This window comes from Pleurodeles waltl, chromosome 5, assembly GCF_031143425.1.
Source record: "Pleurodeles waltl isolate 20211129_DDA chromosome 5, aPleWal1.hap1.20221129, whole genome shotgun sequence".
Classification (NCBI taxonomy): domain Eukaryota; kingdom Metazoa; phylum Chordata; class Amphibia; order Caudata; family Salamandridae; genus Pleurodeles; species Pleurodeles waltl.
In genome coordinates this window covers 1,060,248,493-1,060,274,473 of record NC_090444.1, presented here as the reverse complement: position 1 = coordinate 1,060,274,473, position 25,981 = coordinate 1,060,248,493, and the positions used below count along the sequence as shown (strand labels likewise).

Sequence of the window (25,981 nt, the reverse complement as noted above, 5' to 3'; positions counted from 1 at the left end):
AAGTAGTCTCAATCTACTGCAGCACAAACCCTTTGGCTGTCAATTTACAGTACCACAAAGAATAGGGAAGGGTATTGTCTGCAGTTGAGGTAATGTTTTTGTGTCCATATGTTTATGCTGTTCGAATTTATATGTATGTTTCATTAATGCAAATCCTTTATTATTAGGGTGTGTGCTCTAAATAAGTGTTATAAGCTCAGACTGCACTACTAACAGTGGTTCCTGTGAAAAAACAAGCATTTGCAATTCATTGGGTCTCGCGTTTGCTCGAGTTAGTTATTAGTGTTGTACATTCCTAACTGGACTTTTCTTGCCACATAAATCGAAAATGTACAGTTAAACAGTTGACATAAGCTAACCAATTCAATGTGCCACAGCCACTGTGGGCTTGAGCGCGAAGGAGATACACAGAAGGAAATGAGCAGGAAACTAACAAAACAAGCCACGCCAAAAGAAATAATAGTTCACCAACACTAACCTATATGGGCGATCGTGCAATAATCCATGTAACAGGGTCAGTCTCCAAGGAGGGAACAAAAGAGCCAAAAGGCTGGACGGAAAGCATTTACCAAAGGAATTTTGAAAGGCAGGTAAAGGAACGAATGAACGTGAGGTGCGTGGTGAAAGCCCAGAAAAGTAGATTAAGCATGTTAAGAGACCGCAGATGCGCACTGCCTAGGCCTGACCTAAAAATCATCAGTCATGGATCATCAGGATTCTAATCCTGGCTCCACAGTTCATAACTTTCTGATCCTGGACAAATCCATGTATTTCCTACTGCCACCTTGTGTGCTCAAATGTGAAGCACTTAGAAGCAGATTAAATGGTAGTGTGAAGTGCCTGGTGTAGCTTGTAGGAATGCCATGTCCTTCAAGTCTGCGCTGTGGCTGTTTCTGTGCAACATTCTTGTAGTCGACTGGATTCTGGTCACTGGATTCCTCAAGGAAACCCACTGAGGTGCAGACTGAAAAGCCTTTTTGCCTTATTTTTAGCAGTGTGTGGGACAGAGCAAAGCTGTGCTGCAAGACTACCAGCAGCCATATATTATCTGAAGCTGCCAGGTGCTCAAAGTGTAAAGAAATGCAACAGATACCGAATCTTCACAAACACCAGGGCTGCTCTCTCTTTGTCAAAGTATGGGAACTGTGATGCTGCATGCAGTGCGACGGTGTCAGTGAGCATGGAGGCAGGGTCAAATGTGTAGCTAAAACAAATATTCTGTTAGTTTTGTCTTTCACCATAGATAGCTAAATATAAAATAACATGCAGCTTAAATGGAAAGTAAACAAAACAAGTTGTTAAGTATTGGGAAATGCACTATAGTACGTTATGAAACCTCTTTTAGTTAATGCACGCAGAGGACTCTGTGTAACCAGAGAGGCACATAATGAAACCGTGTTTCCTGCAGTGGAGAAGACTGACCTGTGTACTTTTAGTGCTACAAGGTCACATCCTGTGACAGTTAAACTTGCATTACACATAGCATAAGGTAGACTGCTGTCAGATGTTTAACAGAAAATGATTCTTCCAAAATATAGATTTTAGAAATACCCAGGAGGTAGGTAGTGCATTTTTTTTCATAACTGTCCCTTCAACACCCCCTGGTGTATTAAGCACATTTACAATTACAAATAAAAGCAGGCACTTCACAGCCTAGTTGTTAATTCTTTGCACTACCACTCTAAAGAACAAATCTTTACCATCACAAAGCTTCAAGTGATAAGCTCAACTAAAGCCAGTACCGGCTCCAAAGCATCCTTCACATATGCAGATGAACTCTCTGCATACATTTGTATTCCTTTCAGTCAATAAGAGACCCTGCACAAGAAACTCACTCATTGACACTTCAGCTGAGGCCTTTAAACTGTCGTAATTAACTGTTGCAGGATGATTGTGTTTTTACAAAACAATAGGAGAACATGTTTCATAAAAGTGTGAGCATGTCGTGCCCCTCTCCTTTCAATTACTCCCTCCTTGGGCGCAGCCTTCATATTAAAATATTGCTTGTTTCAATTGAGGGATTACCAGTGGCTTAGATTAATCCAAGCATTCTGTCCATTAAGTTTGGCACTATAAGAAAAGATGGTCTATTTGTATTACGTCTTCACTAGAAGAAATGCAGAGCTCCAGCTGTGCTTAGTCTGCCTCTGGTTGGAGAGGCTTCACAGCACTGCTGAAATTTGCCAGGAAATGGGCACTGCTTCAGGAATGCTGGCAGTGGCAGAGCAGCAAAGCAAGGCTACGAGAAGTGGCTCGGGGACATGTGGCAGTCTGACATCTGCCTAGAAAACGCTTGCTTTGTACAAGCCAAGCTTTGCTCCATTCAGTGTTATAAAAATGTTGGCATTACATGAAAGAATGCGTGTGGCCATAGAAAGCTCGCCTCTAGCCCAGGATTTTGTCACATTTATGGCACATTTGACATGGGTCAGGGGAAGGAGAAGCTAAGGGCTAGCCCAAATGTTGTTCATGACTATAAAAAGCTATGCTCTAGGTACAAGGCTATCATGGGTACTATTGTAATGGTATTTATCTAGCGCTCTGTAGACACCTTGTGAGCACAAAGAAACGCAGCACTAGTTTGAAAACTGAACGCAAATATTCAAAGCTTCGCGCTAGCTGGCTAGCAGTCGTACCCGGTGTTCGTGCGGCTTCAGCAGAAACAATAGGCATGGCTAGTAAAAGATCATGTGTGGCTTGAAGGCTAATTGCCGCTAGACGAAGGTCGCCTTCAGCTGTAATAGTAATGACTGAACGGGGTAGCTGGGCTCAGACTGGAACACTGCAGACCACTGATAACCTGATCCGGGGCAGCGCTAGGCTCATGACGTCTGCTGTCTTGAGAGTGCAGCTGCTTCCCTGCATGCCCTGGGAGGGCCCAAGAGTTAGTACTGCAGACACCAGTGCCATCAGTCATCCAGCATGGCGTCACCCTGCCACAGGGTTATCCACTGAGCAAAGACAAGCCAAGCGCCCTCCGCCAAGCCTTGTAATTTACACACGCTGAGCAAGTTTGAAAAATAAATATGTCTGCACAATGCCCTCACATGGCCCGCACACAAATCACTTGTGATGTTGTGGAGCGCTTGCTGTGGAATTGGTGGCAGCAGTCTCCCTTTGTGGGGGATCAGGTGTCTGGGAAGAGGGGCGCAGATAAGGCTCATTACCTATAATAGCAAAACACGAGCAGGAAACTACCAAAACAAGCAGAGGCAAACGAAAAGAAGCATTTGCAATGCAATAGATTTTGCACGTTTCAAATAAGTTAATTGACATCTTTTGACACAGCGCCCACGAGCAAAAAAAAAAAAACCTCTAATGAAGCTACAGAGCAGCCTGAGAAGATTTGTGGCCTCACAAAGGAGATAAGCAATGCCCTGTGTGCCATGTCATGAGTGCTGGCAGGAAGACTCTCTGCAATGCAAGGGCATATGGTGTTTATTTAGTAAAATAAGCTTATTTTAGGAGCATTTGTTTAGTAAAACAAAGCCAAAACAAATGTCAGTGACATGGTAGGAATGGAATGCTGCAATAAAACGCAGGTAGCTACCAGCCTAAACAGCACAGTGAAAGGATACCACCAAAGAAATGTTAAAAGAAAATAAAAAATAAAAATAAAAAGTCTGTCAGAGCAACAGATAAAGAAACCAAAGTGGAGCGATACAGTACTAGGTCACTGCTCTGAAACAGAAATAGGTGAGAGAAAAAGGCAGAACTGACCACTAGTGGCCAAGAAATTTTAAAGGACACGCCAACCGACAAATGAAATTGCTTCAACCCACAGTAGAAGTATGCTTAACTATACACCAGGTTGGACGCTCGAACTCATAATGTGTGCACACGTTTGCAAAGTTTAACAAGATGAGACTAGGTATTATACTCCCAGAATGCTCACTAATTAGATACAAATATTTTGCCGAAACTTGAAAGCAAGATTGATGATTTATTGTTTTCCAAATAGAATGTTCATTAAAAAAAATGCAACTATGGAAAACAACGTTTTGCTAAACTGCTGTGAAATTTCAGTTACCATTTCTTTGAAACATCATTTAGTAAAATGTGTTGAGGGATGCAAGTATTCCTAAAAAATATCCATAATGGAAAGTCCTTGTAACCGGTTTTCAACGTGATTATGGGAAACATGAAAATAAACAAGCATTGTCCATCAGTAGTGGTCAGTCTTTTGCTTTTGTTTGTGCTTGTCTTATTTTAACATGGTTTCGGTAAACCTTTATCGTTGTGGGAGCTGCTTGGCCTGCACTATTGTAACAAACACTGTCAAAAAGCAAAAATATTTTTGATCTCAAAAAGCACAAATTGCCATAGTAGATCCTAGCACTGAACAAAACTACTTTGTGTACCAATATTCTCCTTGTGAAAGAGCACATTGTGATTTTTCACAGTGAGTCTGCTGATGGAGAAATAGTAAGAAAGAGGGAGAGAGAGAGACAGACAAAATTTTAGTAAAAACAAAAGGTCTTGGTTAACGCCAGACCTAATTATGGGTCCAATTCTTTAAAAAAGTCACAAAAGTGCATCTATGTCACACGTCTTTGGATTAGTGCAGATTTACGTATTTCATAAATTCAAAATAATTTACACGAGTATCCTTTGAAAATATTTGTGAGCTGTATTTTAGCACAAGCAAATATGCATGTGTAAATTTGCTCTTGAGAAAATCTGTTGAGCATTTACAAGTTCACTTTCCCTCCAACCACTTTTTTCCTCATTCCTGGAAGTTTTACTTTTGACCTTTTGTCGGGAGTAAATTTGCAACCTTTCTCAATATGATAAAAAAAATTAGAGAGGAGCTGGTGAAAACATTTAAGTTGGTAGGTTTGCACAGATTCAAAAGGGTATTTGAGCCCTGTAATTATGGCTTACCGCTACCTCCAGCTCCACTATGTAGATCTGCTGAAAGCTGGCAAAATAAGAAAATTGCTAGAATTCAAGCCCTACTATATTATTAGCCCAGGCATAATCAAAAGGCTATTATCAGAGCTCTTGTATAATGTGATTGATGCCATAATATGTCACCGCTCTACATGGCACCAAAGAGACAGGTAGATTTTTTTATAGGACCGGTAGATTTAATAACCAGTCTGTTTTGTCGACAAGTAAATATTTTATTAAATTCCACACCCCTGTGCTAACATAGTCTTTTCCTCCGTTCCGCTCCCCAAAGCTGTGCTGTCTGCTCTCTGGCATAGGAGAAAGCCAGCATTACTCTGGCAGCCTTTCTGAGAGATCTGCCAGTGTGGGCTGGATTGTGCTCTGTGATGTGAAAGCAGCGTAAATAGTCTTTTCCAGTGCTGTGGTGGAGTAGTGGTGAATACCTGGATTTAGGATATGGTGCTTACTCTACATACTCAGATTATTGTTTGATATATATGTGGATTCCAAAGCAGGAAACGTCAAATTCTCCTTGATGAGATCCACGGGCTAGTATGATCTCTGGTCTCTTTTCAAAACAAATTGCCCTACGCTAGAGTATACATTCATACCGCAGCAGTGAAAGAATTAAAGGGTTTCTCTCAAGGTTCAGGGCGCCTTAAAAATCTTCCGGGATACATATTCTCATTGATGGTGGTAAGTATATTACATGGCTTTCTGTATAAATGCTGCGAACGTCATAGTCTAATGGCAATACTAGAGTGATTTTTCTTTTTTTGTTCCCTTTGTTAACACTTGCCATACCTTAAATGTTTCTAGTTATATGGATCCTTTCTTGTGCTGGGAGGCAAAATGTTTTCTCTTAGATATTCTTTGTAAATTGACTGTTTGACGACGTCCTGTTCTGATGATGTCAGTGGCATTTCTCATTGATGGTCTACTAGGTTTAAAACAGCATGACTTTTCTGTTTCAGCGTGTCTGAATTTTTTAAAGCTTTGCAAAATCAAGTACTACAATTACTGCCTCATTCATAATGTTCAGGTGAGTATGCATTTTGTCTGTGATTTGCTTTTTCTTTGTAGTTGATCTTTGTCATATGACTCCTTTTTCTTTGTTGCAGAGAGATTTCATTGTCCAAACTGGTGACCCAAAGGGCACTGGCCGGGGAGGGGAATCTGTTTTCTGGTGAGTTGGTTATGCTGTGTGTTTCAGATAGCCCTATGGGTACTTTTTGTATTACATTCCTACTTTTTCATCTGCTTTCACTCAAAACAAGTGCATAATTGCCATATACGTTTCCTGCAGAATGGCATGAGAAACTACCATAAAGAACTACCATAATGACATAATTGTAGCCTAATGACCTAGCTTGTCGGCTAAATATGACATTATTTCAACGCTTGGTAAATAAACAGTAAAAATGTACTTGTAAAGTTGAGGCCTCCCTCCTGAAATACCCTGTTAGTCCTTAAGCTTTCAGTGGTGACTTCCGCTGGATTGTTATACTTCACTTTTAATTTGATGAAGAGAGGAATTGCAGAGTTTTAATATTGAGTGCATGGGTTTCCTGTTTTGATTTAAGACTCCTGCAGTACTTGCAACTTTGACTTTGAAATGGACAACTAATACACTAGGGCTATTTGTGTTCTAGCATCTAAATAACAAAAATGTGCATATGTACCCTTTGAGTCGAGATCAGCTCAATACAATCTCACTAAGTAACACCTCGAAGAAATTAAAACTTCTTAAAATAAAAGGACATGCACCAGGAACAAAGGCAACCGTTAAAGCCTCTAATCATATAAGGATATTAATAATTTCCTAACCAGCATTGCCAGTCTGAGTGAAGTAAACTTCCTCTCCTAAACTTTTCAGAAAATAAGTAGCTGAAGAAAATAAAATTAAATCTGAAAAACTATTAGGTTACCTTTGGGCTGGGAGGGACCTGTTGTTGTGCTTTTAAATGGCAGATCCGTTATTCAGTGATTGGAAACCCCAGGGAATTAAAATGCGCTTTACAAATACTAATTATGTTAAGAAGCAGACCTCAGTCTTTGTGCTTGCATAGCTCACTGTTGCACCCTTACTTCAGCACTGCCTCTGCAGGAGGACAAAGTGTAAAGCACTTCTTGACACTGACTCAGAACCACTGAATCGTTCTGATTGAATCCCAGCACTCTTCTGTGAAGTAGACAAATGGCAGACAAACTAGACAATACCAGTCTCACAAAGGCTATTGAGGTTTGAACAAAGATTAAAAGCCTGAATGGATGGAATCTCATTCCTACGAGTTGGTATGAGAATAGAACGTAAATATTGCCTCTGCTTTTATACCAATGCTATTTATGTTGTAGAGTGGGATTTTCCATAACTCCTTACAACATGCTTAAGGACCATTCTAGTGGGTGTAATGTGCTACACACATTTGTCTACCATTAGGCTTCGGTTTACTTACGAAACATTTACCTGAAGCTATAGTTGTAACTGGAAACAAAAAAAAGTATAACTATTTTTTCTCGTGTCTTGTGTTTACTAACTTATCCATATATGCAAACAGTATTCCACCTGATTTACATACTATCAGTAAATAAATGTAATTGACAGTGTACATGCGGGACTATGTAAAATAGGGGGAGATGGGTTACTTTCAGTAACATTGCTTTGTTTTTGTTTTGTTCAGTTGTTATGCGCGTAGTTGGTTGCATTACCAGCATAGCATAAAACTCCTGATTTTTCACTGATGGTTTCCAACATACTTATTGGATGTGTTCTCAGCAAACTCTATGGCGATCAGGCTCGTTTTTTTGACGTAGAAAAAGTGCCACGAATTAAGCACAAGAAGAAAGGGACAGTCTCCATGGTGAACAACGGCAGTGATCAGCACGGATCTCAGGTCAGTTGGGTAAATGTGTGTAATGGAATAGATGCCGACATCCAAATGTTGTCTAGAATAGGAAAGGAAGACCATTTTGTGACAAAATGATGTTGTTGATTTTGTGTCTCTGCACCTTATTAATCCTAAGCGTGTGTATACATTACACAGTGGAGGCTGCCACTGTGTAGTTATGGTTAATTCAGAGTTTTCATAGGTAGAGTGTTTTTTGCTATGCTAATAACCGTGATGCCATTTTACGAATAGTCATGGAACCGTTCAAAAAAGTGCATTCACCTCCGCACCTTATGTGAAAGTGTTGGGGTGATCTGTCAAGGAAAAAGTAGGGGAAAGTCAAAATGCATTTTCTCCATGCAATTTCCCCTAGGAATTTTCAGAAACATTTTAGATAAAAAAAAAAAAAAAATAAGCAGATTTGCATCAAAATTTAAAAAGATATAGCGATCACATTGGTCGAGAATACTTTTTACCTGGCAGCTGCTTCACTATCACAACCCTGCATTACAGAGGAATCTGAATGGGTGGCCGCAATATTTAGTAACCAATTCAGTTATCTAAGCACTGTGTGGTGGTGTTTCAAGATTGTTAGTTCAGTAAAATATAACTATAGTTTTTTGTGTGTGTGTGATTATTTAAAAAAAAAAAGAAAATTGTTCTTGTTTTGCTTTAACACTTAACCATAGTCACCGTAATATTCTTTTTGTTCAGTGAATTTCTAGGGAATTTTTTAACGTAAGCTAATATCTTACCACCGCACTTAAATACAACATAACTTGTTTTTTTAAGTGAATGTCTGTGTTTTTGTAATCCTTTTCATTCAGCTTAGAGTGAAGTAGGGGGTTGAAAACGGGGCTTGGCCTCTGGCAGGCAACCTCCTGTTGCGCATGGGCCAAATACTCCGGCCTGACCTTGGCCCAACCCAGCATGGCCCCCCACTGCTAATGGCTGACAGTCCTTGGCCAAACACTGCAACCAGCCTGCTCTGGGAAGCCAACATCCTCTGCTGTACAGGTCCTGGTCCTATGGCCCTGCGCAGCAGGGCCGAGGGATTGGAGGTAGCTGCAGCTAACCCCCTGCTGTACGCAACCCTTGATGCAAGGCCTGGCTTCCAGTTAGGCCCTGTGACCAAACCAGCGCAGTTGGACAACAACCCACCTCACACAGCCTTTAGCTATGCCAGCAGGGTGTTGGCCACCCTATGCCCATCCCTTTGGTGGAATACATTTGTATTTCTACTGGGTTATTGGTACACTTTTCCCCAAAAAAGAGACACACACACAAGAAATCCATAGAGTCCTATTTTTAAAGGCTTTGTTAGATGTTAACTCGTTAAAGCTATGTGTTAGTGGAGGACATTTGTAAAATTATGGCGACTAATAAAAAGGCAAATCATGACAGCATACAGTCGGACAGCCTTGGGCAGTACCCCTTCGTTTCTAATCATAGTTCATGTTTACACTAGCACCACAATCTTGCCAAAAATAAGTGCTCCAAGATGTCAAACACGCATTTATTCATTGCTTGTGTGTTTCCAGGTCTGCTGCCTTGTTCTAGTATTTTATGATGCTGTACTCACAAGAACAAGCTACACAAAGTGTGACCTTGGTTGCAGGCTGTTTGCCATAGATGCTCAATGTAATGTTCAAAGCTTTTCTCTCCTCATGAGCTTTGTGGACGTGCTTTATATAAGATTGTTTATCCTTCTTTTGTGAAAACATGGTCTTGTGAGTATAGAAGCGTGTTATTTTTTTATTTTTTATTTTTTTGCAAATTCATCGAAAGTCACTGTGCTATTCTTTAAATGTCACACTTTGTGGATATATCACATATGAGCTAGAAATACACTATTGATATAAAAACTTGTCATGTTGTAAATGCATATACACGCCCAACAATGTTTTTTATTAACTATATGCTAGGCCGTAAACTACGATAAACCTAACAAAGTACTGTGAAGGGGCTCAGTAGCAGGCAGAATGTATGACCGTTTGATTTTGAGACTTAGCCTTACCTTTTATCTGTGCTTCTCCACAAATATGACACATTGATCTAGTTACGTTCTGCCATTAGTTTTCATTTTGCCTCTTGCTTAACACCCTTTCTCTCTCAAATTAAAAACAAACAGTTCTGCTTTGATTTAAGGCTTTTTTTTAAAGAATCATCGCATTTTAGTTCTTTTGAGGTTTGCTTTACTGTGTACAACTGCCTTGTTGTATCCTACGTAGACAGGTGTGTTTGTTCCTACTTTGATTTAATTGTTTGAGTGTGCCATGTTATGTATTGCCTGTATGTAACTATTTTACGTAGTGTCAACAAGGCTAAAGGAGTTTGGGAAGTAGGCTAATGTTCCACATTTGGCAGGTTGAGGAGCTTGCAAGAAGAGGTACAGGACTGAAATTGCCAGTGTTCAGGGGGATTCTGGAGGCTCTGAAGTGTTTTTTTTTTTTACCATTAATATTAAGAGAGTCACATTATGAGCTGACATCTATTTGCTGCAGTGTATTGCTCATTGCTCTGTGTGGCAAGGAGGTGAAACAAGCTAAAGAGCGGTTGATCTGTTACAGTATGTGCAAAGGGGCATTTGTGGACTCCCTCAATCATTGTTCCTTTTATGTTTACACGCCTGCATATTAGTTTAGTAAGGGGTCTAAACCTGATTGTAGACAGTGTAGGCGACTGGGTTAGTCTTGCTGGGTCTCTCTTTTAATGAGCATGGGCCTGGCATAACTTCATTTAGTCTTATTAAGAAGGACGGATCATAGGTTTTTTCAGTCCAGTTTTACAACTGGACCAGATCCCTAGACTTGTTCGTTTGTCATTTTTTGAGCCCGTAATAGTTATATTGTATCTGCCTCCTCCACCTCCTATGAACTCTGCCTTGTTTGTGTTTGATGATATTTAGTCTAGTTTGTTGGCAATTAGTTTTAGGGATATTTATAGCTTTTTATTTAGAAGTGAAGTGGGATTATATGAAGAACTCTCAGGGTGTATCTCTTCTGGATTGGAGATACCCATTCACTTCAACTCTAGCTCTTTTTAGTGTATGTTTGGATTTTCTCTAGAAGTAGTCACATTTTAGAGGCCTTTGGACTTTTTAAAACAAAATTGCCCTGTCGCAGGCCATGAGAACATGCTATTCGTATTCCCAGTTTTAAATTTTTACATTTTACAAGTGTAAACACCTTTCTAAGCTTACTTGGCCTTTAGCTTACACATTTGTCTGGCTCGTTTTGCCGCTGAATTTTATGGTTGCTATAAAAATCTATAACTTGCACAATTTTTGTGTTGGAAATACTAGTTTATGTATGATTTACATGTCTAAGAGCCTACCTGCTCTATTCCTGTTCCAGTAATACCTGAGCCTGATGCAGGTTAAATATCCCTCTGTTAGTGCTGTCTCTCTTCCTGAATTCATGTTCTTTTCTGACTCTTTTGTCCCAAGACATTGTACTTTGTATTTGTAGTGTTTTAACGATAGATCATGTCTTTTTTGCATCTGTTTCTTTCAGGGTTTTGGGTCTAAAGGAGGCTTGAGATATTAAAACGCCTCTCTGCACTTTCCCTTATTAGGTTTTTATATCTTATTCACTTACCATCTTCTCCAGTTTCATACCTTGGTTTTACTTCTATAACCTGTGGTTTCAGGGAAATTTCTATGTTCCCCTTGAAGGGATGTGAACTGTTGCACTTGATACACAATGATTCTTTCTCTTTCTTGTCCCCCTCCTCCTCAGTATGACAAGATAGCTTTATAATGTAGATGTTAAAAGCCAATGAGAGGAGTGAGCAGGCATTTATAGGAGGGTAAAAAAAAGGTAAGTATGCTTAAGATCGCAGTACTTTGTCATGGATATCTAAATTAATTTTATATTTCATCCATGAAAGCGCTGGCCTAGTGTGCCGTTCTGCTTCATTTTTACCTTTTAAACATTGGTTTTACAGTGTTTGTGATGTGTGTGCACTGATCAGTTTGTTCCAATTGTATTTCCATTGCCTGTATCATCCTGTAGTGTTAGTCTGAAATTTTCCATTGAGACAGACCTGTTCATGCGGGCACCCAGACTTCAGTGCAGCCAGAGGTCCAGAATGCCCACTTTGTAAGTATGGGTACACATGGAAACTGGGGTTGCCATGCGGTTACACAACCAGTAAAATTCATGTTCGCCTCAGGCGTTAATTGGGGAATCATACAGTTGCCCTTATTTGGCCCTGTCACTGCTGTGGAAGAGCGTGTCTCATGGCATATTGTTGTAATGTATGACAGTCTAATGTGGCGGACTCAAAAGAAGTTCTGTTCTGTGCTGCAGTTCCGAACCATCTTTTGTCTTCCTAGCCTCTCTCCTTTTGGAAGAGGCAAGGTCAAGTGAGTTGCCTTATTGCAGTGGTATTTAGGTTTGTATGCGAATACTAAGGGTCATAAACTTACTGAGTGCCTGTCGGTACACGTTGATGGAGTCATGCTATACGTGCCATGGTCTATTGGCACTGTGGTCTGTTGCTCATTTTTCTTGTTCTGCTAGTTTGCTGACTTGGACTGTCGACTCCAAATCATGCCTTGGGGAGATAATTCATCAAGCCTTAGTCTGAAGAGCCTACAGGAGAGCCACTTCAGATGTGCTGCTAGATAGTAATGGTGGAAATTGGGGGCTTTCAGCCCATCTCAGTCAACTTTTAATCTAAGCTTGGTTAATGTCACCCTCTGATGCCCTGAATGCCAAATTAGGTCCCAAGGATAGAGTTGAGCCCGCGGAATGTCTTTATTGTTAGGAACAGTGGTAGGTTAACAAAATAATATAGGAGGCGCGTGAGCATTACTATGTTTGACAAGATGAGACAACCAGCATCCGACAGTGACAGGCCCTTCTAGAAGCGTACCCGTGTGTTAAGAGTCCTGACTGCATTACTAAAGTTGCCCTCAAGGAAGCCCTGGTCAACATAGAAATTCTGATACCCAGATATCAGAAAGAAGTTTACTCCCATCTGAGTGGACCGGCTTTGAGTTTAGGTCCATTCGAGGAGTTTATGGGGCCTGTGGGAAGAGGTAAGGCCCAATTGTGTAAAGGGAAGCCTCCTTATACTGGAGTGGTCGTTGTGCAGTTCCTGTTGATATAGTAAAACATAGCGTAAAAGGATGAGAGGTTCCATGGCTAATGCAAAGAGGAGGAGGAGACTGGACAGTCCTGGTGGGTCACCTGGTTAATAGGAGGTAGAAGTAAGATGGACCAGTCAGATTCTGGCCAGCAGGGTATTATAGAGGAGCTTAGTGGGTTTGTCCTACAAAACCATAAATGGTCTGTACACAGAACAGGTAATTCCATCATTGGGTATCAAATGTTTTTTCTAGGTCTAATATGACCAGTTGCATTGGTCCATTCTTGGAGGGCTCCTACGACTGCATCCAATTGCCTTATATTTTGGAAGGTACTTAAGCCTGGGATATAGCCATTTTATTTTTTATGAATGAGGTGGGAAAATGTCTAAGTTTGCGGTATATGAGGCTCTTACTAGGGATTTCAAAGCCTATGTTTCGTTTGGGCATCTTTTCCAGGTTTCAGGGTTGAGACTAGTGATGCCTTGGCGAGGGTGAAGTGTGTAGACATCCTTCGGTCAGTGCAGTCTCATGTACCTGGGCTAGTTTAGGAGCCAAAAGCTATTAGTGTGATTTACAGAATTCTAGGAGAAGACCATTGGTATTGGGGGTCTTTCCGGGAGCCATGTCTGTTACAGCTTTTTAATGTATTGATCGTTATGGGGCCTGCTATTTTTTTTCTCTTATTAGGGAAGGGAGGGGAGTATGGATGGGGCAAGCTAAGGAAATAATCATTTGGCTGTACTTAAGGAGATCTCTGAGTCCTAGTTAAGGCATGTTGAAGGTGACATACACTAGTTTTGTCTTTATCTCAGCTGGACAAGTTAACATTTCATACAACACCATTTCAATGTTGCAAATCTCTCAGGTATTGAGGAAATGCTTTAAAATATGATGCATACTTCACCCCTTGTCCATGTTGGTGACAGCCTCACTACAGCCCCAGAAGTTGGTGGCACAGGGCATGCTGCCTCTAGAGCTTTGAGAGTGTAAATAAATGTAAAATGTATGTACAGTATCAAAGCTGCTATAACAAAATAGGATTGTGTGACTAACCCAGCTAGGAGAATGGGTGAATGTACTGTGTGTGTGTGTGTGTTCCCTTTTTTAGTTCAGTTGCTCAATAATATAACCTACTATGACTAAAATTGAATGCCTCCTCAGCCATCTGATATTTTTTTCTGGATTAAATGCTTGATTCACTCTTCAGAATCTCAGTGCAAAGGTATGCCATGTAGATTTCTGCAGTTGTCATCAAAATGTTCCATTTGCTGTTTTGGTTTGCATGTTTAATCTGCAAATGTTGATTTGTTTCTCTCTCCCCACCGTACCTGACAATATTGCCTTACCCTTTTCTCTTGCAGTTTCTCTTTACCACAGGAGAAAATCTAGATTATCTTGATGGTGTCCATACAGTGTTCGGTGAAGTAACAGAGGGCATGGATGTTCTGATGAAAATAAATGAAGCCTTTGTTGACAAGGAATTTGTGCCTTACCAAGACATCAGGTGTGCTTCAGTTTAGGATTTTGTTTTGTTTCGTTCGTGACGTGTTTAAAATACAGCATCCGTTCAAATGGGTCTGTGTATAACAGAGAAGATGATTCTTAATGGAACAAATGTGGAATTAGTACCATACCAACATATAATACACATTAGGCCTAAGTCAGGACAACTTTATCAGGGTGGGAAAACAGCATGGACAGCATATAAAGTGGATATCAAACTCTGTTCTTAATCAGTCTTGTAGAAATCTCCTGCTTTCATGTGACAAGACGCCCCTTTTATTTTATACAGTTAGGATGTCCTTGCTTGGTCCTCCAAAAAGAGTATCAAACAAGCTAAGAGCACCAGGTCTGGATGACCTCTATTTGGATCGGGAAGGGTGTTTGGGCTATAGTCCATTCTCTTCCTTTGCTAGAACTCCAGTCAGCTGTCTTTCTTAAACATCGCCCCCAGCCCTCCCCTCCCTCCCCCCCTAAAGAGCCTCTCTATATTAATGCAGAATGAAAAACTAATACTATTCAGTGTTTCATGCCTAGTACTACCAGGGCTTAACATTGGGAGGATAGTGGTCTGCATCTCGTTTGTCCGGAAGGAATTCCCTGCTTTGCTGTGTTTTATCTTCACTTTCAGAAATGCTACTTACATGCTGTGCGATTGATATTTGAAATTTCAGTGGAAGGGGAGGTGCAAACCCTACGCACGATGTAAGTGCTGCTCTTTGTGCACCTTCCTTGCTCTCCTAGTAGAAATACTCAACCCTATTCTTGCACTCCCTTGCTATTCTCTGGGCAGACCCAAATAGTGTCCCAGCGTCCTTGGCAAATTTGACGTTGGCCTAACTCTAAGACATGGAGTGCACTGATAGTAGGACAGAGGAGACCCGGACACTGATGCTGATACAAGGACGTGCTGACACTGGACAGGGAGAATACAATTTTACCCTTTTTTAAAGTTCACTATGATTAATTTATGAATAAAAGTTAAAGCAAAGACCAACAGTTCTTCTAAAAAACTAATGTTGAAATGGATGGACCTAATGAGTAATATGGCCTCAGTTAGGAGCACAACAGATATTACAATAGAATGAGCGGTGGTAGTTTAAAGGCAATACATTAGGTCTATGATGAAAATGATTACATTCACTGTAAGCAATAATTCATATGAATAAACAACACTTCTTTCTTTTAAGAGTGTGTGTGTATATAGAGAAGTGTTAGGTTTCAGTCAATCAGTGAAGTTCAGTAGGTTGACATTGAGATCTTATCGGATAGGAAGAAGGGAGCGTACATAATTATAGTGCATGGACAGAAATTGATGAGAAGAGAAGAAAGGAGCTCAGGGCAGAGCAGCATCATGACCCCAATACGAGGTGTCCTGTTTGGTGGGTGAAGATAATTGTTGTAGTGCCCAGTGAAGTGGTGAGTATGGGGCAATGTAGGATGAGTGAACGGAGTAATTTGCCTAGGAATGGTACAGGAGGGTGTCTGCATTCTATGGTATCAAGATTGTCTCATCTATGTGGCAAAGATTATGCATTACCCTGGAGTGTGATCATTGGTAGCTGAGCTCTAAGATATGTGAGCCATGCCCACCAGGTGTCTTTGTTAATACACGTTGGGGGATTTCCATTCAGGGAGGATTTATTTGTTGCAAAGTGTGATAACTAGATATTTGAGTGCTAGTTGTGAAGTTGATAACTTAGGCCCCGAGGGCCAGTGTGTATTCATAGTAAAATCAGATTGGTTTCCTCTGCCTTGAGGAAAGGGTTAAACATAACAAACCAATCGTGGTGACAGAACCAAAGCCGTTTGGAACACTCACTAAAATTAAACTTAAGGATCTAAGGTCTTAAGTGAATATTAAAACAAACAAATCTCACCGCTGAAATAAAGTTATTACTGATTATAAATATCTCACTACTGTCCCAACATCTGTAGCACCCTAAAACCCCACTCAGCAGGAAAAAACAGGCATCACATCACATGACATTAATCACACTCTTGCAGGGTAGGGTGAAGGGTACAAGTTTCTAAATCATCCATTCATATTATTTTGGGACTCCCTCCATCAGGAAAACCCACAATCTGCTTAAGATAGTTTACACATCGAGACCACAAAAGGCAAAATAATTGACCTAGACTGTAACGTGCAAAATGAAAAGAAAAAAAAAAAAGCTTTTAATCACCATACTACTTAGCAGGCAGATTACTTCTTTAAATGTGACGTTGTCAGCAGCCCTGGTAATACTGTCACCTGTCCCACCTCTGAGGTTTAATGCGCAAAAGCGGATTAAGCTCAGTGAGGTGGCCCTTTTCTTTCTGTGTTTTTTTTTTTTTTTTTTTTTTTTTCTTTAATAACCACTAAAGTAACTTTAGGCTATGAGATGTAGTTCTCTTAACATATTAACATAAGTATAACTATACCTGCTGAATTTCTATGGTTTTATGTTGTTTTTTTGCGTGAAAAAAAAAATATATATATATATATATATATTGTCTCACAGATTGACACAGTCAAACGCGTCACTCAGAGGATTCTTGGAATTTCTTGTTTAATCTGTAGATCGATTAACTCAATGCGTTTCAACCAACAAGGTCTTGATCATGGTAAACAAGTGATCCATTCTTAGCAATATATACTCTCTCCCCTCTTATGCCTTTATGTGGCATTATGGGATATGTAGTCCTAAGCTTACTATAAAAATTAAACCTACACCAAACTAGGGAATTAAATCCACCTTACCCCATAAACACCATATAAAACAAATATACACACTTCACAAATATTTTCTCTCACTTATAGTCACCAAATAATGTCTTTTGATGCCCATTAGTGCATTTTTCTATATACTAATACCCAAAGCAAAAATATCATTTCATTTTCGCTTCCCGGGCTAATCTTTGCCCATCCTAGCTTTCAGAATTGTTAGATCTGTTGCAGAAAGTAGTGGTCTACTACCTCCTCTTTCCTTACCCATACCAACATATAACTTAATTATTCCTAATGTGGTCACAGCCATATAATTGTGCCAAGGAGAATCATTTTGTATCTGCGACTTCTCTGTCCAATCATATATTAATATTCATAAATAACAATATAATTCCTCATTGCCATTGATCCCATACGGGATCTTCATTTTTAAACTAATGAAGTACCTTGATTCTAAACGCCTCGGTTGTTGAACTCTGTCACCCTCTCTTTCATGTTTTTTTAATTGTTGCAACCCCAAAATATTTCATGTTCAACCAGTTAGCTGCCTCATGATTTTTCAAATGTTTAGTCATAGCGTAGTTAGTGTCATCATTTTGTACTGCAATAAAGTGTTCAAGTATTCGCTTCTTCAATGGGCAGATGGTGCTACCTATATAATTTAATGCACAAAGACACTCTATTACATATACTACAAATATAGTTTCACATGTAATCCTGTCTGAAATGGGGATCTCTTTACTCCGAAAGTCTACAACCTTTTTTCTATTACAACCCATCTTACATGCTTTGCATTTGTTGCAACAGAAAAAACCCTTGTGGGAGTCCATTAGCCAATTGGATGCTGTTGGTGATTCAAAGTGACTCTTTACCAATATGTCTTTCAATGGGGTGCTTTTCTGTATGTTACATAAGGTCGTATTCCAACTTGTGGTCCAATATCCAAGTCTTTCTTAATCAAATGCCAATGTCTATTCAGAATATTCAGTATTTGTTGATTCTCTTTACGGTCATTCAAGATTAGTCTTATCTTTTCCTCTTCATCCTCTGATTTCTGTTCAGTTCTATTAACCAAAGTCTGTGCTTGTGTTCTCAATCTTGCTTTTTTCTCACCTTGTTTGACATCTCTAGCCTTATACCCTTGTGTTAAAAATCTCTGTTCTGTATCTTTAAATTTGATATCCATATCTTTCTCATTTGAACAATTCCTGTTGATTCTAATAAATTCTCCATAAGTAATACTTCTTTTGAGCAATTTCATATGGAAGCTTGATCCATGTAAGATGCTGTTAGTAGTGGTAGGTTTTCGATGCAATGTCGTCTGTAAAGTATTGTTCTCTATATATACCATCACATCCAAGAACTCTATAGAGATTTTACTAATTTTATATGTAAACTGGAGTCCTATATCATTAGTATTTAATTTCACAAAGAACTCTTAAAAAGTGCCTCAGTACCATTCCAAATTAAAAAAATAAATCATCTATATATATATATATATATCATAGCCATACCATTACTTTCTCCATATAATTCTCATTTTCTTCACCCCAAGCTGTGTGTTTCTCCCACCAACCCATGGTTAGATTCACATAGCTTGGAGAAAATGAAACTCCCTTGGCAGTACCATAGATTTGTTTATAGATCTGATGATTAAATATAAACATATTGTTTCTCAAACACAGTTCCGTCATCTCCAGCGGCATTTCTGAATGTTTTAATAAATTAATATTTCTCTGCTGTAGAAAATATTTCATTGCTTTCATACCCAACTCATGTGAGATTGATGTATGTAGAGAGACCACGTCTATGGTAATCAATATGTAATCCAACTGCCATGTCACATCTTCCAATAGTCTAAGAAAATCTCCTGAATCTTTTATATATGAATTATGACCTCTCACCATTGGTGCCAGGAAATGATCCACATATTGAGACACCTTTTCACATAATAATCCACAACTGGAGATGATTGGTCTTCCTGGACGTTTCTTTAGTCTTATGAATCTTTGGTTAGAATTATCATTTGTCATGAATTTTACTTTATCCATATTGATCAAACCATCCGAGTACCATTTTTCCAATCTTTTGATTTAAATCGTGCACTGTTATTTATCGGATTTTTATTCAGCTTACTATAATTGGGTTCTATATCCAATTGTTTATAAGCTTCAGCAAGATAGTAATTTTTCTCCCCAGATAACGATGTTACCTCCTTTGACTGCCAGTTTGATCTCTATGGTTTGATTTTCCATCAGGTTCTTAAGAGCATCTTGTTGCTCTTTAGTTAAATTCTCCTTTCCATTTGTATTCATTTGAGAATGTATTTTCTCTAAGTCAGTGAAAATTAGATCATGAAATACATCAATCTTGTTGCCTGGTGTCAAGATCAGGCAAAACTTTGATTTTGGTTTAAATTTAGTATATTCATGTTGTTTAGTATCTATCCCTAATGTTGGTAGTATTTGTGTTTGTCATTTGTTCATCTTGTAGACCATGAATTAGATCATATATTGTTTTTAAATCTGATTTTTGTTCTATTATCTGATTTGAGTCACAACTTGCTTGAACCTCTCTTGTCACTTTATTACATTCTACTTTAGAAAAATATTTTGCCAGTTTTAACTTTCGTATGAATTTATATATATCGATTCTAATTTTTACAAAGTCCTGGTATTTTGGGGGGCAGAAACTGAGACCTTTCTGTAAGACACTTTCTTCCACCTTAGTTAGTTGGTAATTTGATACTTGACTGCACAAGACTTGAAGGATTCCCTTTTTCACATCCCCATCTATCCTACCCACTGTCCCTACCGCCACTTTGTGTTAAGTGTCCGTCATGATCAATTCAGGGTGTTTCCCTTGGGGGTTACCACCCCTCCAAGGGTTTTCACAATGTGTCTAGCAGTGGTAGCTGCCCATCCATGGAGTGAGGGATCCACATTTTCCTCTATTCCCTGATCAAGAGTGCAGGCAAGCAATAATATCAAGGCCCATACCCAAGCTGCCATCTCCTTGCTTCATGGCTTAGTCATAGAATCTCACCTTACAACCTCTCTAGTTTCAGCCCTTCACTAAGTCTGTACTCAACACAGTCACAGGTAAAGCCTACACTAATCCTCAAAGGGTTTTTAACATTTCAGTAACTCTTTCCTATTTTTTTTAGCCCAGTCGTCAACTCCTTGTCAGAATCTTCATGCTTCTCCTAGGGATGATGGTCTCTGCATTGTGATAGTACCTCATTTCCGGCACCACATGTACCCTTTGCTGGAAATCCGCTTGCCACAATAGTCACAAGTAGAGCATCACTGGGAATATCTAGTGTTTGTAAAAGCCAGTGCTGCCTGCAGTGGTAGAACAGTAGCAAACTTTTGCAGGGCAGGCATTTCTCAGACCCTAATACACAAATCGCCATTACCACAGATGCCTCTCCGTAGCTGGGGTGTTTATCTTGAACATACAACAATTTGGAAGTTTTGAGTCCACCATCACCAAGAGAAGCACACCAACTACTTTGAGCTACTAGCCATACGCCATACTCTCAAGGCCTTCCTTCAAGTCGTTCGGGGCAAAGTAGTCCTCAACAAGACTGACAACATTACTGCTGTGTATTGCGTTCAGAAGCAGGCTAACATCCGTTTTCCCCCACTCCTAGCTCTAGCCTAGGAAACCTTTAGATCTCAGCCACCTCATTTACCATCGGGTGGAGTCGCCTTCAGGAGAGGGCAATGACTTGGCAGACCTGCTCAACAGGAGACATCAACGAGTCCACAAGTGGGAACTCCACCCACAGATTCAACTCCTGTACTTCTAGCACCCTGGCCTTTTCAGACATAGGCCTGTTAATTACTCCTGTAAATTGAAAATTCCATTTACAGGAGTAATTAACAGGCCTATCTCTGCGTCGCTTCCAGGCACCAGTAGTCCATGGGCAATGCACTATGGATGAACTGGTCAGGCATCTTTGCCTATGTTTTTCCGTCTCTGCCACACCTTCCATATGTGGTTTCAGACGATGCAGCAAATCTCCTTAACACTTAAACTTGCAGCCCCTACATTAGCCAGACAGCTCCTGTATATGTACATCACGAGAAGCTTCTCAAAAGGCCAGACCTTCTCACAGTGCGCCAAGGCCAGGTCAGACACATAGACCCCAGGTCGATCAATCTAGCGATTTGGCACCAGAGGTCATAGAATTTGGCTACCTAAGCCTCCTGCAGGAACGCATGGACATCCTGCATGAATCTCAGAGGTTTTCAGCTAAAAAAGATGTGGGGCTTATTTTAACATGCTCACTTATTTGTTTGCCTAGTGCATCACAGGTGTCTCAAGGTATTAGGAGAAGACATCTCACCAACAATTTATAGTGGCATGCTTCATCATTGGTGTCTACTCCATATCAGAATAGGTAAATACCACTTGGATGGACTCTAGCACAGTTGTTATCTCATTTTAAATTCTTTATCTGGATAGAAGCAAGGATCCAGTTGTTTTCATAAAAATGTCTCTGGATATACCAAAAAGATTCCTCCGTTATTCCTATGGTACCCTGGACATAGATAGTAAAATAATTTCTTTGATTGTCTTTTCAAAGCAGTGTTCCATGCTTCCAATATAATTTGGCCTAAATGATTCAGCTGTCTTACTTGCCAGAATGGGTTTTTGGCTTTATTCAGGGCTAGGGAGATCCCTACGTATTCTCTATAAATTTCATGCAAGAAAATAGAGACATTAGGTTCCCATACCTATGTTTGTAGGGATGTAATTACTGTAATATATATATGATACAGAATTGTTTTATTAAGCTGTTTACTTTGAACATTTTAATTGTGGGTCTGATCTAGGGCAGTTTAGGCAAAAAAAAAATATTATGGACAGAGAGGTGACTCAGAATAACCAGTGAATGATTCAAGCATCCCGCCCATCACTTTTTTGTTTATTCTAGTGCCACGGGCATGCCTAAACATGGGTTCCATTCTCACTTTGTCACTTGGACCAAGCTGCAGTTGACTGAATAGCCCCAACTAGGGCAAAATCAGTTTTGGTTGCTTGTGTTCTGGTTCATATAGGACCTGGCCTGGCAGTTTGGGCTGGACTATTCCTGTTGATGTAAGATGAAGGCCGATTTGCATATGGCTAATCTGAAGTGACATTGTTGGCAAAAAGAAATTCTGGAGTGGGACGCAGTTCTGAATAATTACCAGTGGCTGAAATTAATAAAATTTCACTCCATGCATCACGGACTGCCCAGTAATGCAAGTTTCTCTCTCTTGGTTACTTGCTTCTCATGTCCCTGCCTTTAAGGCTCTGGCTCTATCTTCAGCAATCCATGCTCCATCTCCTCAAATCTCCTGTTCCAGAGCCTGGAATGCTGCTGGATCTGGTCGTCATCTACTCTGATCCAGGGCTTGTGTCAGTTTACTCTGCTATTTTATTGGATTTTCCTTCCTGCCAAGACGTTTTTTTATGCAACTTGTTTTTTTGCTTAATTTAGCGGCCCTTCAGAGTGGCACTTGTTTCTTCCACTTGATATTTGGATATGTAAAGCACAGAGTGGCTACAGGAAAGAATCTCACTTCTGGTAACCTCAGGGAGAGAATTTGAGACCTTTTGGGTCCACCTCTTGACAGACAGAGCTAACTTCTGACAGAAACCCTAGCTGTTATTAGAGGCCTGGCGAAAGGTAACAAAAGTGTCTTTTGAGGTGCTTCTCAGTGGTCTTAATCTCAGAAGTGTACCAAAACTGGAGAATGGTTACATGTAACCTGTTCTTAGATTGATACATAATGAAAAAGCTGCAATTTTGAGCAAATACTCCCACGCTTTACATTTTTACTGAGTTCACAAATTTAAAGCTAGACTAATCTGACTTAAAACAAGTTGTGTCACAGCACCATATCTTTCTGTTTATCCACTGACTATCTAAACGAAGATTTCAAATTTTAATTGCTTTTAGGATCAATCATACAGTGATTCTGGATGATCCATATGATGACCCTCCTGGCTTGCCAATACCCGACCGCTCCCCAGAGCCAACAAAAGAACAACTTGATGTAAGACATCACTTATTGGCAAGTGGGTGGTGTGTCTGTGAAGATAGGTGGGAAGCCCAGGGTGAGGAAGGATGTTAAACTGTTGGAACGTTTTGAAATATTTTTATTTTGGGTTTTATTGTGTGCTTTGTTGAGACAATATACTTTGAATGTCAAAGCAGATTATGAATGTTGCTAATGAAAATCTCTGAGAAACCTATCGGCACTACACATAAGATGGTAGATGCATTTATATTTTTATTTTATTGATCTGCTTGATGAAGAACATTTAATTTTGTGATATTGCCTTGTGCGCCCAAAGTGGATAGGGTATGCTCCGATGTGGGTCCCTTGCTTGCTGCACCAGTGGACTCAAGCTAGCCTGGATGATGAAGGGTATTACCGTGAAACTGGTTCCAGGATGCTTGAATCCTGTCCAGGGAGCACCTGGCTTTGCAGTTCGGGCTGAACTGCTCACATTCGCAAATAACGATGGATTAAACCCAGATATGTGACTCGGGGTGAGTGTTTGAAAAGTTTCAACACTCCCCCCCATCGTTTTATTTTTATTTTTTAGTTTGTGATAATGAACATTGAATGGAACCAGTATAATAGGATTGTCTGGTAGAAGTGGCATGTTTAGGATTGACAACTAAACTACTCAGTCAGTCATAGGAATGAGGGGAAATTAAAAGTAATCCACAATAGTGCCACTCTTACATACAAGACTATGGTGGTTAACAGTTAATCTTTACTCCATTAAATAGTTTAGGAAGATTGACCAAAATACTTTTGAATTTCTTGAGTAACGTTTCCTTTAAAGTACATATTTTCTATTAAAGCCAACTAATGTCTCAAAATGCCTCCAGGTACTCAAAAGCTATAGAACTTTTGTGTTGTTAAGCCTTACTGTAACTGACATAATTGAAAAGTATAAGCCTGACTTTTATTTAAGGATCAGTAATATAAACCTAATGTATTTTGTTTATACAGTGCATATTCACCCCTTAAGGGTCTAAATAATAGATGTTTATAGTTGCTTGAATCAGTGGTACTCGTTTTAGAAGGATTTTAAAGCAGATAATATTGCACTTTTTTTTTATCCATGGTAAAGAGTGGCAGAATTGGAGCAGATGAAGAAATTGAAGATGGCAAAGGAAAATCATTGGAAGAAATTGAAGAAATTCTTGCAGAGAAAGAGGCAAAAACACAAGCTGTGGTGCTGGAAATGGTAAAGTAGATTAATTTTCATCCTTCTACCCAGTATTGCTTATGAGTGTGTGTGGCATCTATACTGGTTATTATATTTATGTTAAATTTTTCATTGAAGCCCTAACATTTCCTACGCACATTTGAGACTCTTCGATGGACATTGTAAGTGGAGTAACAACAAAATATTTTTATAGTGTTGTTGTCAAATATGACGTCCTGAACTGCTTGCATCTTTATTCTTGGAAAGAATGAAAATCTTTGTTTTGGTTGAATTGCATCTCTAACCAGATTAAGTTCGGGGACAGTGGATTTTATTAATACTCTTCTAAAACAATTTTATTTTTTGCAGTTTACAAACAAATTAGCTTCTATTGACAGTGTTGGTTCCTGGGGTTATTAATAATATTTGTGGTGCAATAAAAACATCAGGCCACGAGAGCAGCAAAACATTGGCAAATCTCGGCTTGGCTGTGAGAATCGTGGTATAATAACTTCCCCTCCCCTTTTCAATGTGAAAGTGTAACTCAAGAAAGAATTCAATAGTTTGGCTAAGAATTCCACTTTTACTTAGACGGACTGGCTATTTGTGTTCATTAAAGAACAAGCATTGGCAAAGCAATCAGGTGTTGGCAGTGACACCGGGGTGGAGACATATTTGCTTTGCCAATTAATTTTCACCCTTGAGATTTCCTCTCTGCATCCACATGCATCTAAATTGCTTTTGATTTAAGAAAAAACATTCCAAGTTGGCCAGCGTGCACTCTTATGGTGTGTCCTTCTTGCAGTAATAAAGGAACCCACCAATGGGGTCATTGGAGATCAGAGTTGTGCTTGGAGAGAAAGCTTTTTATTTCAACTAGCACTGCTAATCATCATAATGTAACTGAAAATCTATTACTTGACCTTTGCCCTAATGATGAACTCACAGAAGACACACAGCATCCAAATTACAAGGCATAATACTATGGCTTCTAGTCCAGGCGGCATTATGGCAAATTTGTGTCATGAAAAATGAGTGGAAGCGGCGTTAGGCGTGAAAAGGGGGGTGGACATTAAACAAAAGAGAAAGCAGATGTGGAGGGAAAATAATCACTCACATGCTCTGCATTGCAAGGTCTGACATCTGCATTAGAAAAATCCATAATCCAGTCAAAAAATTAGATAAAAATGCACCTGAATAGGACAAACACAAGAATATGGTGCAATGCCATTGAATCTCAGGCAGGGAAGTGAGATAGAGAAGAAAGCCATCCAGTCATTAACAATTGGCTGATTCAAAGCCCACTATAAACATTTCTAAACTACAGTTGGAGCTCTCTGTAGAGATCCGAAAATGAGAGTAAGCAGTAAAGTTGCTTAAGCTTCAACTGTTAAAAACAGAAGCTTTTTGTTTTTGGTTTCAAGTACAAAAATAGGGTCCAAACATACAATTAAGGAATTATTCATATGGTTGTAGCAGTTCTCTCCATACACCGCCAAATAAAAAGCTAAAATTATAGGCTCTTCTCTCACTGAACATGAAAGAAAAATTATTTAAATCCAGATACTAGTGCCTGATCTAAAGATAATCCAGTTCTTGGTAAACAAATGCTATTTAATCACCATTGCATAAGCCAAGTTTGACTACATCAATACTGTGTTCTCTTTC

At 39.5% G+C, this 25,981-nt stretch overlaps 1 protein-coding gene across 1 annotated transcript in view; it reads left to right on the top strand.

The window, feature by feature from the left end:
* The window catches only part of PPIL4 (peptidylprolyl isomerase like 4), a 215,606-nt gene that overhangs the window by 19,920 nt on the left and 169,705 nt on the right, over positions 1-25,981 (top strand). Inside the window, exons 2-7 of the mRNA XM_069235276.1 lie at positions 5,868-5,935; positions 6,015-6,079; positions 7,670-7,787; positions 14,241-14,383; positions 23,046-23,142; positions 24,236-24,352. Coding sequence (XP_069091377.1) covers positions 5,868-5,935; positions 6,015-6,079; positions 7,670-7,787; positions 14,241-14,383; positions 23,046-23,142; positions 24,236-24,352 — 608 coding nt within the window. The remainder of the gene's footprint in view (positions 1-5,867; positions 5,936-6,014; positions 6,080-7,669; positions 7,788-14,240; positions 14,384-23,045; positions 23,143-24,235; positions 24,353-25,981) is intronic.